The sequence below is a fragment of the Caretta caretta genome, chromosome 2, assembly GCF_965140235.1.
Source record: "Caretta caretta isolate rCarCar2 chromosome 2, rCarCar1.hap1, whole genome shotgun sequence".
NCBI lineage: Eukaryota > Metazoa > Chordata > Testudines > Cheloniidae > Caretta > Caretta caretta.
In genome coordinates, this window is record NC_134207.1 from 82,158,958 (window position 1) to 82,175,981 (window position 17,024).

Below are 17,024 nucleotides of genomic sequence, written 5' to 3' on the forward strand. Positions count from 1 at the left end.
AAAGTCAGGATAGACTGAGGGAGGATGATCCTCTGGGCTCTAAGAGAATCTCTGAGAAATCTTTAATCTCTCCTAACGTGTTGTAGTTTATACTGCAGTTCCCATTGCTTTTGGTTTCTGAAACCAAATACAAAAGAAGTATTGGTGGACATATTTACATGCATGTGCATTTATTTATTTAAATGTTCTCTGTTGCAGTTTGATCCAGGTGGCTATTTCTGGGCTCTAATTCACTTGATCTGTGTTGGTAAGTTTTGAAAAACTTGTCTGAGAAAATAAACCCATCAAGGAGGCAAATTATGGCCTTTTTGTGAAGAAAGGGAAATTTAAACTAATGATAGAAAGGAGAAGAAATACTTAGATGAAAGATAAGAAAGGGTTTAGTGTCCTACTGCCTTGCACAGCAGAAAATAGGAACTCCCCTGCCCCTAGCTTTGTAGCTTTTTAAATTGAAAACAACAATAGAGGAAAGTAGGTATGGCAGTCAATGGTAACTCTGGATCAGAAAATTCACATATAATTTTAATAAGCAGTGATGGTTTTGTAGGGTTTTGATGCTGTGCTCACTAATAGATCTTCAGTGGAAAACATTTACTAATAGCTTGTGGTCTGGGCTGATTTTATTTTAAAAGTCTGTTGGCAGATAGTATTTTAAAATACTGAAAATCTGTGCCGAACATACTCCCGGAGGAAGGGTGATGAAATTTTGGGTTATATTTGTATGTGAGTATACAATCCTCTTGCATTTTTTAATTTAAACTGTGGTTTTTCTTTTCTATGGGTATTTGGATATTTTTCTGTAGTTTGGATAAATTCTGGGATAATTGGCTTTGGCATAGTAAATCTGATGTCAGTGACCCACTTTTTCCATGGTAGTTTAAATAGTCAAGCCTGGAGAATCTGCAGATCAGGAAAGTAGCAATAATTAAATAATAATACATGTATTCATATAAAGGGTCTTAACCATGGGTCATTATGTACAAACAATAAATATAAAAATAAATTCTAATTTTAAATTGACACAACTCAATAAAACATACACATTTTAAAAGGACAAAATTTAAAAACACAGGATTAACCAGTCTCCGATTCATCTACACCTTTTAAAATCACCACCCCTAGAAGGGTGGTTTTGTGGCTAAAGCATTGGACCAGGTCTCAGAAAACCTGAGCTAATTCTTTGCTCTGCAATAGACTTGCTGGATGGCCTTGGGCAAGTCCCTCAAACCCAGATCCTTCTGTTTGGTGCCTAAATACCTCTGAAGATCTGGGCCTTGGTCTCTCTGTGTGTCAATTCCCCATCTGTAAAATGGGGATAATAGTACTTCCTTTCCACCTTGTCTGTTGAGGTTATAAACTCTTCGGTGCAGAGATTATCTCTTACTGTATTTTTGTATAGTGCCTAGAGACTCTATTCTAATCTGGGACAAGCTATGGTGTTAATCTGTGTGATGGGGCGTCCACCCCACACTGGCAGAGAAGGGGTTAATACAGCCCTGGAGAGGCTGCGCAGGAAGCAGCCAATAGGAGAGAGGCTGCAAGGAACAGCCAGTCAGGGCCCAGTAGTCCTATATAAAAAGAGCCACAGAGCAGAGCAGGGTCAGTTGCTGCTGGGAGTCCAGAGAGTAAGGACTGCATCCCTAGAGGGCTGAGAGAATTGTAAGCACCTTGGACAGAGCAGTGGCTGGCTCCTGGGACTGAGCCGCTGAGTGCCTTTAGGTGAGGGTGAAGAAGATGCTAGGGCCATGGGGAAGTGGCCTGAGGAAATAGAGCAGCATTGACAGAAGAGCAGCAGGAGGCTGCTATTTACAGGGTTCCTGGGCTGGGGCCTGGAGTAGTGGGCAGGTCCTAGTCCCCCAACTTGCCACTGGGGAAGTGGCTGGACTGTTGGACAGAGGTACCCCTTCCCCCACCTCCCGGAAGGGGGAAACATAGATGACAACCTATTGGAGGGTTGAGTTGAGAAGAGGATGCTGTGAGCAGGAGCGAAGACAGAGTGCTGATGTGCAGACCATGGGTGGGTTGGCCTTGAGCTAATTCCCAGCATGACCAGGAGGAGGTGCCAGTCTGGCAGTGAGGGTTGCCTGTGACATCCTTGTGACAACCTGTTCCACAGTAGTTGGCCGGACACTAAGTGTCCACGCGGACCCTACAGACACGCACTATACTTTAAGGCCACCTTCCTATCTTCTTTCCTTTCACAGTTTGGGGTGTTAGTCAGAGCCCTGCTGCTTCTGGATATTAAGGTGCTAGTAGCCCAGATCCTGAAGAAGCTCAGCATGCAGCTAGCATGAGCATTTGGCATAGACACGGTGAGGAAGCAAATCCTAGACATCGCCTGCCTGCAGAGCCATTTCAACCTGCTGAACCTAGTGGGATTCCATCCTCTTGGACATATGAGCAAGAGGGCACAGAAGACATCAGCATTAGAAAGTCTCTAGGTAGCTTCTGTGAAACATATTGTGATTTTTGATGTAACTCACTTTGAAATGGGAGTAGATCAAAGCATGAGGAATGCTTGGGAATGCTGCAATGAAAAACCTGTGGCACTGAATCTCAGAGCCCGGATCAGCTGACTCAGGATCCTGGGGTTTGGGCTGTGGGGCTAAAAATTGCAGTATAGATATCTGGGCTTGGGCCGGAGCCCAGGCTCTAAGTCTGCATTACGGTTTTATAGCCCTGCAGCCCAAGCCCCACAAGCCTGAGTCAGCTGACCTGTGCCAGCAGGAGCTGTGACATGGGTCTTTTATTGCAGTGTAGATGTGCCCTCAAGAATGGTTATTTTTGTTAGCAATTGTGTGCATCCTTTGTGCCATGCTGGTACAAATATCTGTGTGTACCACTGTCAAATGAATGCAGCACGTTAACCAGAACGATTGTGTACTAGACCAGTTACACATGTCATTTCAATTACAGGGGTTTACAAAGTCATTCACAAGTTGTGGAAAACTAGTTCCTTAAGGTAACTTTTTTTATATTTTCTTTTTTAAAGGAAAGGCATGGCCATCACAGAAGGGTAGACATTTATTTAGAGGACAGGTAAACTATAGGCCTCTCTACTCTGCTTTATCAAGATAAACTAGGTGACCCTTGATAGATTAGCTTTCTTTGATGGCTACCAACTGACCAATATTAACTTTTTCTGATAAAATGAACAGCGTTGACTGTCACCCTTATGTTACACCTAAGTGTATTGTATACAGCACTAAGATGAACACTGCTAACTCATGCTTGAATTCACTTTAAACAGTACATCATTAATGAATCATGACCCAATTCAGAAAAACATACCTCTTGATTCCTGGCACAGTTATTTTTAAAACATTGGCTTGTGTTAAGCTTGAGTGCTGCAGAGTCTGCACTTATCTTTTTTCCCCTCTCTTTCCACTATAACAGATGCAGGACAAAATGTTCAAAAGTGACTTAGGTACCTGAAATTCATGGACTTTCAATGAGATTTAGGTGCCTTAATCATTTAAGCACTTCGGAAAATTGGACCCCAATCCTATGAGCATTTTAGCACTTGCGTAACTTTACTCATGTGAGTAGCTCCTTTGAAATCAAGTCGGCCTGAATATTTGTCCTGTCATTAGTCTGCAGTAGCATATATGGATATGGGTGCCTGTGGCTGCAGGATATGTACATATTTACTTTATTATAATATGGTTAGACTGAAACTTATTTTCCAGACTGGTTGCTATATGTGTTTAAAGACAAAGGATACATCTACACTGCAGTGTAAGCTCACGGTTAGCAGAACTCGAGTTAGCAGACTCTGGGCTTGAGTGTCTACACTCATTTGTAACCCCAGATTAGGAGTTGTTGAATTTTGGGTCCCAGCCTGAGGCTACAGCATCTACACTACATTATGTTGGCCTGAGTGCAACTACCCATATGCCAGACTTTCTAGCACCCTCCCAAAAAGTGGCTACTCCAGACCTTTGTTCGTGGTGCATTGTGGGAAAATTTGACTGTCCACCAAACTTGCCTTTCCGGAGGATAAAGAAAGTCATCCCAGGGGATTGTGGAATTCTTTTGGTGGATTCCCAGAGTACGAGTCCAGTGGGGCTGCAGCTACACTGCAAAGCATTAGAGCTGGGTCCCAGCTTGAGTCAGGCTCAGACCTTTCACCCCCCTGGAGTCCTGGGACCCTGAGTCTGAGCCCTGGGTTAGTGAGAGTTGTGTGTAGGTGGAAGGCTGGTTAATCTTGTGCCTGAGTTTGAACCCCAGGCTTACACTGCAATGTAGACATACCTTAAGGGCCCAATGCTTAATCAGACAAAACTTCTATAGAAGTTAGTGGGAGTTTTTCCTTAGTAAGGATGACTGAGCAATAAACTTGAAATACTGTTCAAACCATTTATATGTTTTTAATTAACATATTGATATTTTAAATCAGTGCTAGCTAGAAGGTGCTGCCATTAGACTGCTTTACTGATAGAGCTCTTTTTTTCTTTTTTCTCCCTAGTGATTTAGACCAACAATATATAAACTATGTATTCAGGTAAAATGAATTTGCTTTTGATACACAGTGATTGTTCTTAGATGGTGGATGTTTCCGTTTTCAACAGTGCCTTGTTTCGGAAGCACAGCTGATGCTCCTGCTAACCAAATAAATCTAATGTACCTTTATAAAAATATAGAATATTTGGGGTGAGACAATGGGTGAACATGCCAAGTTACACCTGAAAAGGTAACTATGTTAACTATGAGTGATCACTGATCTCCAAAGGTAAGATTGAGACAACGACTTGATGAAAGCAAACCTGGAGGAGAGCAAGCAACACCAATTATTACCAAAGGGGAGGTATTAGGTGTAGACACATCTCACACAAAAAGCATTGGCAGTAACTGTGATTTTTAAAATTGGTGCTTTGTATGGGACAGATAATTCCAACCTCTAGTTGTTGGCATTAACTGAGTGTATCAAATCGTAGCCAAGGGGAGTCAGTGAGCATGGCTGTCTTTGGATTTTTGCAAGTCCTTATCTGAAGTAAGACATGTAGGGCTCTATAATCAAACCTCCCTGCTCACCTCTGCATACCCATGCTGACCCCAGTCACCTTTTGCCTGCCTGTGACAAACACCAAGTGATATTTAGAGACAGGCACAAAGCACATCCATATTTTTACTTTTGCTTTGTTATTGAGGGATGGGAAATAATACTGTGGCAGCCTTCATCTGCTTGTGAGTCTCTCTGACCACTGGTGAGCCCCATGCATACACACTATTAGATGGTGCTAGAGAAAGATGACATTGAAAGGGAAATAAAATCAAGAACTTGAACTAGGAGCAGAACCAGATGAAAGAATGACTGGAGATGAAAATGTGTTGTGTGGGTGTGTGCCTGCCTGATTGGGCCTTATACAGACACATCAGTATGACACATCAGGATAGACCCAAGGCATTTAGTTGACTACCTTTACTTTTCAGAGTAGCAGCCGTGTTAGTCTGTATCCGCAAAAAGAAAAGGAGGACTTGTGGCACCTTAGAGACTTACAAATTTATTTGAGCATAAGCTTTCGTGAGCTACAGCTCACTCATCGGATGCTGTAGCTCACAAAAGCTTATGCTCAAATAAATTTGTAAGTCTCTAAGGTGCCACAAGTACTCCTTTTCTTTTTACCTTTACTTTGTAACTCTATGAACATAAAGTTGAAAAGCAGGGTCCGGTCCTATTCACGTGAGTCAGATAAAACTTTCCAATTTGCATGAATAAGGTGAGCTGGAGTAGGCTATTAATGCAGGTTTTGTATGTGCTAAAGAAAATCTAGCAATGCAGCATGCACTGATAGTGTATGAGTATCCATTTGCATGATGCAGTTTTATGTCCTAAGGCAATCAATCTGTTCTCCTAGGTTTCTCAAGTAAAAAGCAAATTTTTGATGGAGACAGACATCTGTTGTAATTTTGAACACTGGTTCATTCACATAACTGTAAACATGTTGTTTATGCACAAAAATAATCTATTAATTCTTGACTGAGTGGTTCTGCTTAGAACATCCTAAATGGGTCTATTGTGTAATGATGAGGTGGAAAAGTAAAGCAAGCAATAAAATCCTGTTCCTTGTAATTAGCACATGCATGAACTATGAATCTCCATTGTCATTTAGTTGAAAACTAAATGGGGCCCAAACTGTAGATTCAGGTCTTGGATCCAAATCTGAATTTTGCAGCATGGGTTGCAAATTTAGGGCCAGATTCTCTGCTGTGTAAATGGGTGAAATTCCATTGAAGCTGTGCCCAGTAGACATGTGGAGTTCCATTTTACCTGAGAATTATCATCATTTCACAGGCTTGTTTTAAAGCCTGAACATGGGTCTTTTTTTCCATGGCCGTATAATTTAGGTAGAGCTTCCTCCCGCCCCCCAGAGAACTTTCAGCCAAATCAAATATAAGAAAGAGGAAGATTTGGGGGATTTATAGCATAAAACTGTTTTATTTAACCCAGTGCTTGTGGGCAGTCACTGTTTGTATGTTGGAAAAGAAAGCACTTGTAGCTAAGGAGCTGTAAAATCAGATGTTTCAGTTGTGGCCGGCATCCCGGTTTTAAAGCTTTTCTTTAGAGGTGGTGAAAATGTGTGAATCAGGACAAGGTGTTTTTTCAGCTTCTCAAAAGCAGCGAATGTTAACAAGCATCATCATGCAAAGATTTTCATTATCCAGGGCTTTACAGGTCATCTGTGCTTGGAAGTTGCTGATACAAAGCAAATGCTAGAAAACAGCTGGTTTGATTTCTTTGATTAGAAGGGAGGCAGGTGGTTGGAAACTTACATTTCTTTGATTTGGCTCTCTGGATTTCTGTTTGGTTTTTTTAAAGGGACATTCAGTTCCATGGCAATTAGGCCTTGTTGAAACCAGGGAAAAGTGTTTTTTTGTTTTTTAAATGTGTTAACTAGAACATTTTAATTAAGTGCTGTTTAAAATCGTAAAAAGAACAGGAGGACTTGTGGCACCTTAGAGACTAACAAATTTATTAGAGCATAAGCTTTCATGGGCTACAGCCCACTTCAGTATTCCTGTTCTTTTTGCGGATACAGACTAACACGGCTGCTACTCTGAAACCTGTTTAAAACTGTGTTAGCCAGTTATGGTCAACCTAGGGCATAGCTGCCATTAACAGATGTTAAGAATCTTAGGGTGACCAGACTTTCCATTTTTTGAGGGACAGTCCCGTATTTAAGGTGTCCTGACTTTTTCTTAGAAAATACGGGACAATTTGCCCTTTTTTGTCTTCCCTCCCCAGCCACCCCCATCAGTGCTGGTGGGTCCTGCTGCTGGTCGGATCCCTGCTCACCAGCCACCCACCCACCAGTGATGAGTGGGGGGGTGGGTGTCCAGTAGCCGATATGGGGGTGGAAATACAAGGCTAGAGGTGAGGCCAAGCTAAAGCGCGTGGGGCCAGCCACTCCTCCTGCTGGTCCGTCAGCGCAGCCACACTGCCTGTCAGCTCTCAGCTAGCAGGGCACCGCCCACCGTCCCATTTCTGGCTGGCACTGGCTGCGAGCTGCAATGGCTGGTGAGTGTGGGTAGGTGCCAGGCGGCAGCCGGTAACATGTCACCTCTGCTGCCCATCGGCCTTTATGTGCTCCCCCTCTCACTGTCTTCTCCCTGTTTTGTCACTTTGCCCCACTTCCCTAGCCCCACTGCTCCTCCATATCCCCCTCCAGTGGGGCGTGTCCCGCTCCCAGTACTGTGCGGAGAACCAGCCCCTGGTCGGAGTGCTCAGCTCACCAACAGCCTGGCCAGCAGGCTCCTTCCTTCCCCCACTGCCTCTGGCTGGGCCAGTGCTCCGGGAAAGTCCAAGACCCTTTACCCACCCCTAACCCACTCTCCAGCCAAGAGGCAGGGAACACTAGCATCAGCATGTGTGTGAGCAGGAAGCGATTTCCAGCCTGTTTGCACCCAAACCTGCAGGCTTCACAGCAGCCCCCCGGGCAGGGCCTTAGCACCTTCTTCACCTGTCTCCCTCCTGCCCTGAGTCTTGCTCCCAGGGAGTGCGGGGTTTCTCCGACCCTCTAGGCACCCTCGCCCGCTGAGCCACCTCTCTGGTGGGGTTCGCTAAAGCCCCTGCAGTCAGGCTCCCTGGGCCCTGGTGCACAATGCACCCTTAGGCTTAACCCCTTCATGTCTGCACTGTAGCTGGGACACAGGAGGCGGCTGGATTATGTCGGAGGCCAGCAGCAGCCTGAAGGTGTTAGCTGTCTTTCGACACTGTGCAGGCAGGAAGGGACAAGCTGCTTCCAGCCATGGGGGTGGGGGGGTTAAAAGAGATGAGCTCCCCAAAGATATGGGCTAGGTCTCCTCGCCCCTCCCCCCTGGCAGCTGGAAGCAACTCCCATCCCTTCCCTCCTGCACAGTACTGAAATTCTGCTGCTGGCCACCTTCCTGTGTGAACCCTGGAAGAAATCTGGGAAGGGGGGGGCATGTGACCCTGCATGTCCCCACCCCGGTGTTGCCTCAGGAAAACGCAGTGCTGGGTAACAGGAGAGATGGGTCTGTCCTGGGGTTCCAGCCAGGCATGGACAGCAGAGAGGGAAGGTGGGGTTGGTCGGTTATCCCCTATAGTGTGAGAGAGATGTATGGGAGTGTGTGTCATCCCTCCCTGTGTGAACCCTACAGCCTTAAAGATAAGAAGATAAATAAAAAGAATCCAACTACGCAGTATTTCTTTTTAGCAGGGGTTCAGTCAGCTTGATGTTAATGTGAATGTTTGTCTGCATAGTTCTGATTGATTGCCGTTGAACTCTCTTGAATACAAGTAATTTTACAGGGTGTTCCATGTTCAGCATAGGGAAATATGGTCACCCTTGTTAAGATGGTCAAGTTAAAGCCAGTGAGGAAGCCTAAGATTAAGCTTGACCAACTTTGAATGTTAAAGTACACACTGCCTTGTCTACCCCAGACTTCTAGAATGTGTTAGTTAGCATGTGTTAGCTAACAACACACCTTGTATCCTAGACTAGACAAGGTCTCAGTCTTCTGAGGTGCCAGGTTCTGTGAATGTGTGGTGCTTCTCACTGGCCTTGTCTACTGTAGCACTCTTCAGGAAATTTCACACTATTAGATTAGTAGCTCCGCTACGTACAGACGCTTCCCAACTTACGCAGGCGTTCCAGAACGGAAGATTGCGTAACTCTAATTTTGCGTAAGTGAGAAACGTCTACCCGACCATTACACACACACACACACACACACACACACACACACACAAAAACCCCCTCCTATTTCTAGTTTACAGAACTTTTTCCGTAAGTGCGGATTTGCGTAAATTGGGTCTTGTGTAACCCAGGGAGCGTCTGTACTGATAGTGGGGAAAGGGGCAGCCTCCGCTGCGTACTGATGCTGCTGGTGCCTGATCAGATGGTTTACAGATGGCTGTGCAGGAAAAAGCCACCGTGTGAACACAACTTGACAGTGATTGCTGTAACAGGGTCAGATGAAAGTGTTACTGCCTGGTTATGAAAACAAAGTTGCACTTTTACTGTAGGTGATGCCTGGATGGAGCAGATTAAAAATTTCCCACCAAGCTATTGGATGGCTTTAATATATTAGTATAAAGTTCTTTTTTTAAAAGATCAAATATTTGCTCCATCTAGTATTGCCAAGAGTATAACTGAAACAAATTAATATATTAATGCCTCCTGTCCCTGCATGCACTGATTCTTGTTTAAAATCTGGAATGAATTTTTTGGGAGACTGTCTTTAGTGTGGGCTTTAGAAACATGGTGGAGAACTTTCCAGAACGAGAGAGGTCTGAAGAAGGAGTTGCTGGATTTTGAAAATATGGCATTTCTCACGCCTCATCACTTAAAATATCTTTCTCAGAAAGTTGACCACCATTTATATGATGTTTCTTAAAACTATTATAGAAAAGCCTATTAAAGTTCACTTCTACCAGTCTACAAATAATCTGTCAGCCACATAACCCAGATAGAAACTGTTCATCTTTAAAAGCTGGGAAGTTTGGTTCCAATATCAAAGACTGGGTGCTCCAGCTGACCATTTTGAGGGCCTCCCTCATAACTAGTTATCATCTTCAGTCTTATTGTCCTGTCCCCTTCAGAGGGGCATTTTGCTGCTTTAGAGTAGAGCAGCAGGACACAACTACCTCTCCATGGGCTTTAACTCATCTTGTTGCTTTCAAATTTAGCAATACTTTGAGAGGTCTGAGAGACATAGCAGGGTTCAATTAGCAAGAGTTGTATATTTACCGCTCTTCCTTTTCCTTTGTTCTTCCCTTCCCATTTTATTATGTGTTTGGGCTTTGGTCATTGTCCCTCCGCCATGCCCCCCACAAAAAATGAGTGGTGTGTTGACTGTGACAGATACAGTTTAAATATTTAAGAACCTACTTTGATAAAATGGTGGAAATATTATATACATTTGTATGGAATGCTGAGTCTTCTATTTACTAGCAAAACTGACTTAGAGCTAATTCCAAAAGCTGTATAATCCCCTGTCCTTATCTGCCCTATTTTGTCATGATTTAAAGTGGGCTTGTTATTTTAATCAGCACATGGAAGATAAATCACAGGGAATTTGTGATGGGTTGGATCACAGAAACCCTCTGGGGGTTGCCATCTGATGTGCCAAGACTACTTCTGCTCCTGCTTTCCTGCCCTGTCAGCTTAGACTTCAGTGCCCTGCCTGGTTTGAGCTAGCCTGCTGCAAACCCAGACCTAGGTCTGAACCACGTCCCCTAACAGCTGTATACTTGACTGAAAGCAGCTTACGACTGAAAGTTCCTGTCTTTAACACTCAGATGTCCAACTCTTAATGGGGTCCAAACCCTAAATAAATCCGTTTTACCCTGTATAAAGCTTATACAGGATAAACTCATAAATTGTTCACCCTCTATAACACTGATAGAGAGAGATGCACAGCTGTTTGCCCCCCCCCAAATATTAATACATACTCTGAGTTAATTAATAAATAAAAAGTGATTTTATTAAATACAGAAAGTAGGATTTAAGTGGTCCCAAGTAGTAATAGATAGAACAAAGTGAATTACCAAGCAAAATAAAATAAAACACACAAGTCTAAGTCTGGTACAGTAATAAAACTGAATACAGAAAATCTCACCCTTAGAGATGCTTTAATAAGTTTCTTTCACAGACTGGACACCTTCTTAGTCTGGGCACAATCCTTTTCCCTGGTACAGCCCTTGTTCCAGCTCAGGTGGTAGCTAGGGGATTTCTCATGATGGCTGCCCCCTTTGTTCTGTTCCACCCACTTATATATCTTTTGCATAAGGCGGGAATCCTCTGTCCCTCTGAGTTCCCACCCCTCCTTCTCAACGGAAAAACACCAGGTTAAAGATGGATTCCAGTTCAGGTGACATGATCACATGTCACTGTAAGACCCAAGCCTTCATTCCTCCCAGTCTGACTCACAGGAAGACCTGCCTGCAAACAGAGCCATCCACAGTTAATTGTCCTGGTTGATGGGAGCCATCAAGATTCCAAACCACCATTAATGGTCCACACTTTGCATAATTACAGCAGGCCCTCAGAGTTATATTTTATATTTCTAGCTTCAGATACACGAGTGATACATTTATACAAATAGGATGACCACACTCAGTAGATTATAAGCTTTGTAATGATACTTTACAAGAGACCTTTTGCACGAAGCATATTTTAGTTACATTATATTCACACTCATCAGCATACTTTCATAAAATCATATAGAGTGCGTCACAGAATTAATCTGAAAAATGCCACAGTCTGCCTCTGTTGCTGTTGTTCAGCAGGCAAGCTGCAAATAATTTTAGGCTGCAGATTTGAAAAGACTCTTGAACCTCCCTAGTTTTTCAAATCTGAGCTCGCACTGAGGTGCTAGGACATGTAGTGAGATAGTGAAGCACTATCTCTGGAGGGCTATCTGCTGTCCTTGCATAGGATGAAAGAAAAATGCGTGGCAGGTTGTGGCTTATCCTAACAATGCCAGCCGTAGTCCTGCTCACGCACATGCTGATGCTAGTGCTCCCTGCATCTTGGCTGGAGTGTGGGTTGGGGTGGGTAAAGAGGTGGGAATGCATGCTGGGTACTCTCCCCCACAGCAGATGGGCAAGGACTGGGTGCAGTTTTGGTTCCATCCTCCTCCCCATCCCATGTTGTGATTAGCAGAGCTGGCAGGGTGTGCAGTGTGAGGGCAAAGTAATGTGCGCCTGGCAAAGTGGTGGCACTAATTGCTTCTCCTAGAAACAATGAGTCACAATTCCTTGCCAAGCTTTCGCCTGTGGAGAGGTAGCTGTGTGCCACTCCTTACACAGAATCCTAGAAATGTGGGGCTGGAAGGGACCTCAAGAGGCCATCTAGTCCACCACCCTCCATGATGAGGAAGGGTTAAATACACCCCGACCTGACAAATGTTTGTCTAACTTGTGCTTAAAAACCTGAAATGATGGCAATTCCACAGGCTGAGCAAAGGCTGAATTTGTTGTTCTTAATCTATTGGATGTTTGTCTGTGAAACTGAAGTGCCAGACAACAGACAGTCTCTGACCAAGAGAAACCTAGGACATAGAAGGGGAGGGGTGTTTTCAGGTTTTGATTCAAGTGTGTTGACAGAAAAATGTATAAAGCCTGTAGAGTGCTCACCCACGTTATAAGTGGCTTTAGGAAGAGTTGCTAGGCTTTCTCATTTATGAGCACAAAAAGCTGCACTGGATTTTTTTGCAATGATAAAAGGCAGCTTTGCAGGCATAAATTGCTTTTCTTGCTGACAAAACCACCCCATAATCAGACAGAAAAGCGTACAAGGTGCAGCCCAAAATAAAATGTTGTGGGTTTGGGAAAATTGTGGCGATCTAGTGCCTCTACTCCTTCTTCTCCCTGTCCTAAATTGTCTTTTTGGGAAGCCCCAGCTTCCTTCAGACAGTGCCACAAGATGCCTACCAATGCCCAGTTGAGAACATAAATGCAGTGCAGCTTATTGCAGTTTTAATCCACTGGCTTAGGCTGCCACTTTCCCCAGTAAGATTTTTGTTTTCTTTGGACCTGAGCCTGGGATGTCGAAGGTTATCAGTTCCCCTTGCTTGCAGATGAAGTTTCTTACCGAGGCAAACATATACACATTTCCTACTCTCCACAATCTTGTCAGTAAAATATGTACAAAGTAAAAACGGGGACTGTAGCACAGCCATAGCTCTTGCCACTGTTGCTGCAGCTTCATTTGTACTTCCATTCCCTTGTTGCGTTTCATATTGAGTAACAAGCAACAGGCCGTCACTTCCTTTGCTATGTTTACCAGCAGAATTGATAAGGTCGGTAAATTTGTGGAATTGGGGTTTATTTCTGGGTATCTAGTTTGGAGGAAACAGCAGAGAATTACATACTGTGTGTCCAGCAGTCTAGAAATGTTGACTTTTTAATGTCTTTGTGGCAAAACAGTGGTTTGTTAAAAATACAGATATTTAGACTCTGGACATTTTCCGCCAGGTTATATATACTTTAAGTACTTTGAAGAAAATGTTAAGCCTAAGCCACTTGACCATATCCTTTACATGTAATTTCCCCCTTTGCCTTGTGTGCTGCACTACTGGTTTCAGAGCCAGGACCCTCACCTCCACACCCTTTGGGACCTTAGTATCAACGTACGCCCTGCACCGGGCAGAAAAGCTCCATGCTTCATTGAACTCTAGTAAGACCCTGCTTGCAGGCCCTGTCTTTGGCAGCCACAACTCCTTCTCATTTTGCAGGTCTCCATGGCTTTAGTGGTTGGGTTGGTACCTTGCAACTATCCTAGATCTGCCCTGGGACTGCAGGAGACCGTGGCAATTAATTGGTGGAAATTGTGATGCCTTCAGCATATCTTTTCACTTTCATAAATGCAGCGCCTACTAATGGTCAGTCAGGAAAAGGCATGGCCTGACCTCTGGCTGAACTGCTGCCCTCCATCTTTGTTGCTTTTCCTCCAGCGACCATCATGGACAGCTGAATTGTTCCAGTTTGGAAGCAGCTAGAACTTGGCTTTGGAAGCATAGCTTCTTTGAAGCCATACAGCCACAGAATGTTTGCACATGGTGAAGGACCAATAATTCTGTAGTCTTTTGTCCTTGGAGACGGGGTATTAACTGAACAACAGGGTGCTTTTCAGGAGAGACATTAGTATTGACTGGGAGTCCCTTCACCCTTTAGTTTTGTGGTGTTGGCTCTGGTTATGCCAGTCTTAGAAGTCTGGCTGGGGCCTCACAAATCTTAGCTGAAAGGCCACAAAACCTAGAACCGGCCCTGACTGATTTTATAATTTATATATGCATGAAAATGTTCATTGATAAATATTCTTTAAAATTCCCCTTCCAGTGTTGTGAGTGTGTTTGGAGCTCAGCAGTAAATAGCTTTAGAAAAGAAAACTAAATGCTGTTCGTTCTGCTGAGGCCAGGAGTTTCACTAGTATGCTCTTTCTTTATACATGTTTTAACTGTAACATGAATACTTGTTCCCTTCATCTAAGTGACATTTCATCTAAGTGTGACACTCACAAATATGGGAACACAGTGCTTGCACAAACACACATGTGGAACTGGATGCTTAATTTGCGCATGCAGTTACCACAGTCATGCCCACAAATCATGTTTGCACACACAAGGTCAAAATTCACTCTTGTACAGAGAGCCAGCTCAAGGCTTATGCACTGTAGTCCCACCTAAGCTCCATTTTGATGACATAAGTGATACAGAGGCCTGTGCTGTCCCATTGCATAGGGGGAGAACGTCACTCATTAATGAACAGTTAGGTGCACTGTCCATTTGTGGGCAGTTTGTTTGTACCCTCCTTTGTTCATAACTTTTGTATTCAATTTGTAGTAAAGTATATGTCTTTTCTTTTTTTAGCGTGGTGCTTTTGGCCTCTGTGTCCCATCCAGCAGGTAAAGTGAATAGAGAATGTGGTAACATTTATTTTTTTAGGGTTCTGGTTTGATTTTTTTTTTTTAATGTATGCAGTTTAAGAACAGACTCTACATCCTGGTGCAAAATCTTGAAGAGTCAACAAGAAAACCACATGGAATTTCTTGCACAAAGGCCATGACAAAAGAACCATAGTAAACTTGTGTCAGGCCCTCCCACAGGGCTGAACACGGCACCACTAGGAGGTTTGCTACTGAATTAACTGGGAGTAGGATCAGGACCATCTAGGCCATGATACAATGTTCAGAGAGGCGAGGGGAAAGGAGCCTATCACTGTGATATCTATGCACTGATATTTAATTGCATCTAATGGACTGTCATAAGGACCTTACCTGTCCTTTTCAAAAGAGCAGCATGGGACCCTGACTAACAGATACTGCAGACTATAGCCTGCATTTTAGCTGACTGGGGGCTAGTCCCAAGGATTAGCTGGTAGACTGCTCCCTTGAGACCAAGGCCTACCAGCCAGCCTGGATGCTGGGTTTCCTTCCTCATGCTCTTCTCAATGCTAAATAGAGGTCTCACTCTGCTGCTTGCACATAGAGTAAGGGGATCTCTTTTTTCACTATTCACTTCTCCTCTCCATCACAGCCCATGGTGGGATTTAGTCCTTCACTGTGGCCAAAGGGCCAACAATAAGTAATAATTCAGGGAGGTGAGGTATATTAGAACAGGGAACATAAGAATGGCCATACTGGGTCAGACCAAAGGTCCACCTAGCCCAGTCTGTCTTCTGACAGTGACCAATGCCAGATGCCCCAGAGGGAATGAACAGAACAAGTAATCATCAAGTGATCCATCCCCTGTCACCCATTTCCAGTTTCTGGCAAATTTGTGTTTTACTAGTCAAAGCAGTGATGGTGGAACCTGTCCATATTTCTTTATACAGAAGATTCAACCAGTCAGAAAGACAAAGGAAAAAGCATTTAAGAAATGAACAGGTACCGCTCTTCAGCGAGTGGGAGCTTTTGGTGCTTTATAATGCCACTGTGCCTGCTGTGTCCTCCCATCAGGAATTATGAAAGAGAAATTCCCAGTGAAATAGGCACACATTTTAAAAACTGAAGGGAAACACTTAAAGAATTTGTAGAGCTTGGAGGTAAGAGAACTCCAGACACTAGGCACTCCTGAGAGCTCTATGGGTCAGACTTCCTGGAAATGCAAATATTCACCAGCCCTACTCTGCTCATATTTGGAAGAACGTTTTTAAACCTCCTGACTTGCTGTTTGTGACAGAGTTCAAATTCCAGAGAGGGAAGCAGCCAATACATGTAAATGTTTCCTGTTGCACAGCATGGAACTAAAAGAATTAACTGACTTCAGTGGAAACAAATTCACCCCTGGGGGCCCTCCAGTAGAACTAGCGAATGTGGTGCATGCCTGGTCATTGGAAACTGCAGTGTCAACACAATCATTTATGTGCCATTAGAAACGTATTAGCCAAGAATACTTTTACATTTTCTACAATCCCTTCCCCCTTTTTGAACAAAAGGCAGGAACCAGCTAGAACTGAGAAAGTCAGGAATGAATCATTAATAACACTATAAATGTGGAAATCTTAGTAATTTAAAGAGTCAGGCAGCTGTAAAGGAATGTTAAACTAATACTGTAATGACTATTTAATTGCTGTTCCCTACTTGTTTGTAACTATGGGTATTTTTGCCAGTTTTCCACTGAGCATATTCCTTTGTTCCTCAGGTGATCTCTTCAGTGCCTTGGACTTTCCATTTCTGTACTTCTACAGATTTCACAGCAGTTGCTGTGCCAGGTAACCTCTCCATACTGGGGTGTGTGAATGCTTTTAGAATAATTGGTTCTGTCAACATCCAACCCTGACTCTCAGTTAAACACTTGTAAAACCTGAGTTAGATACAATAGTCTCTCTTGGCACAAGCCAGTAAAGCTGCAGAGCATTGACTTCCTCTGAAATGCCACCGAGGGCCTGAGATTCAAATTTGCCAGGGGTTGTTTCATCAGAGGGGGAAGGGGCATAGGTATGTGCAGTTTGGCCATGAGTGTTCCTAGCCACCATTAAAATAGTTTTACATACTATAGCAAAGCTTTGATAGACCCCATAGCATTGTAGGACTGGAAGGGACCTTGAGAGGTCT

The 17,024-nt window shown here is 43.7% G+C and overlaps 1 protein-coding gene across 8 annotated transcripts in view; it reads left to right on the forward strand.

Annotated features, from left to right (window-relative positions):
* Positions 1-17,024, forward strand: part of SLC35D4 (solute carrier family 35 member D4) — a 140,387-nt gene that overhangs the window by 32,781 nt on the left and 90,582 nt on the right. For all 8 annotated transcript variants that reach the window (XM_048840457.2, XM_048840462.2, XM_048840464.2 and 5 more), the window contains exons 8-12: positions 199-247; positions 2,917-2,962; positions 4,469-4,504; positions 14,839-14,873; positions 16,612-16,681. In XM_048840457.2, coding sequence (XP_048696414.1) covers positions 199-247; positions 2,917-2,962; positions 4,469-4,504; positions 14,839-14,873; positions 16,612-16,681 — 236 coding nt within the window. The remainder of the gene's footprint in view (positions 1-198; positions 248-2,916; positions 2,963-4,468; positions 4,505-14,838; positions 14,874-16,611; positions 16,682-17,024) is intronic.